Source organism: Tupaia chinensis, unplaced genomic scaffold, assembly GCF_000334495.1.
Source record: "Tupaia chinensis unplaced genomic scaffold, TupChi_1.0 Scaffold000257_1, whole genome shotgun sequence".
In the NCBI taxonomy this organism is placed as follows: domain Eukaryota; kingdom Metazoa; phylum Chordata; class Mammalia; order Scandentia; family Tupaiidae; genus Tupaia; species Tupaia belangeri.
The window spans coordinates 820,388-821,214 of NW_006159737.1; the positions used below are offsets into that span (position 1 = coordinate 820,388).

The 827-nt window shown below is 61.2% G+C and overlaps 1 protein-coding gene across 1 annotated transcript in view; it reads left to right on the forward strand.

Annotated features, from left to right (window-relative positions):
* Window positions 1–25: 25 nt before the first annotated feature.
* The window catches only part of GPR37 (G protein-coupled receptor 37), a gene marked incomplete in the record, with an annotated part of 29,310 nt that continues 28,508 nt past the window's right edge, over window positions 26–827 (forward strand). Inside the window, 1 exon segment of the mRNA XM_027772138.1 lies at window positions 26–827. Coding sequence (XP_027627939.1) covers window positions 641–827 — 187 coding nt within the window.

Genomic DNA, 827 nt, shown 5'->3' on the forward strand with positions numbered 1-827 from the left:
GGTGCCCCGGGTTTTTCATCCCCCGCCCCTCCGCGGCGGCCGTAGCCTCGCAAGTCGCTGGGGTGAGGTGGGGCAAGAGTTCCCCCGGCACATCGGCGCTGCGCCCGACGGTTGGCAACCTGTTCCCAGCCAGCGGGGACGGGTTTGTGACAGCCAGTCGTCTGGGGGAGGGGGACTTGTTTTTCTTTCCCTCTAGAGACCTCGGCTTGCAACTGGATAAAGCAGTAAAGAAAGGATGTGAACAGGCAGAGCAACTGTTACCAAGAAGGCAACCACCCAAAGGCAGGGAGGAGCGTGGGGCTTCCTCCGGCTTCTCCCAGAAGCCACATTAATCAACAGTCAGGTGTGGGTTGCAACTTTTCAAGGACAGCCACCCGGAGCAGCCATTCTGTCTCCGAGCCTTGGAGGTCTACAGAGCTCGATTGGATTTGGCGGAGAGATGCACAGGACGCCAGACGAGGAAGGATTGTAGCGGGGAGGGTGACCCCGAGACCCATCCTTCACAGTCCCCAGAATCTCCGGCGCTCCGCTGCCTCGGCGGGGAATCAGTACGTGACATGTGTCTAACTCTCAGCAACTTAGGCAGCAGGTGTCGGTCCTAAACGCGAGCCGGGGCTGACGGGCGCGCACTCGCTAAGCCATGCGGGCCCCGGCCGCGCCTCTTGCCCGCACTTCGCGGCTGCTGCTTCTGCTACTGCTCAAGGTTTCTGCTACTTCTGCCCTAGGGTCCGGCCCTGCGCCCAGGAACAAAACTTGTCTGGAAGTGAGCTGTTCCCCTATACTGATCCAGCGGCGCAGCAGGGACGGTTGGGAGCTGGGACATTCTG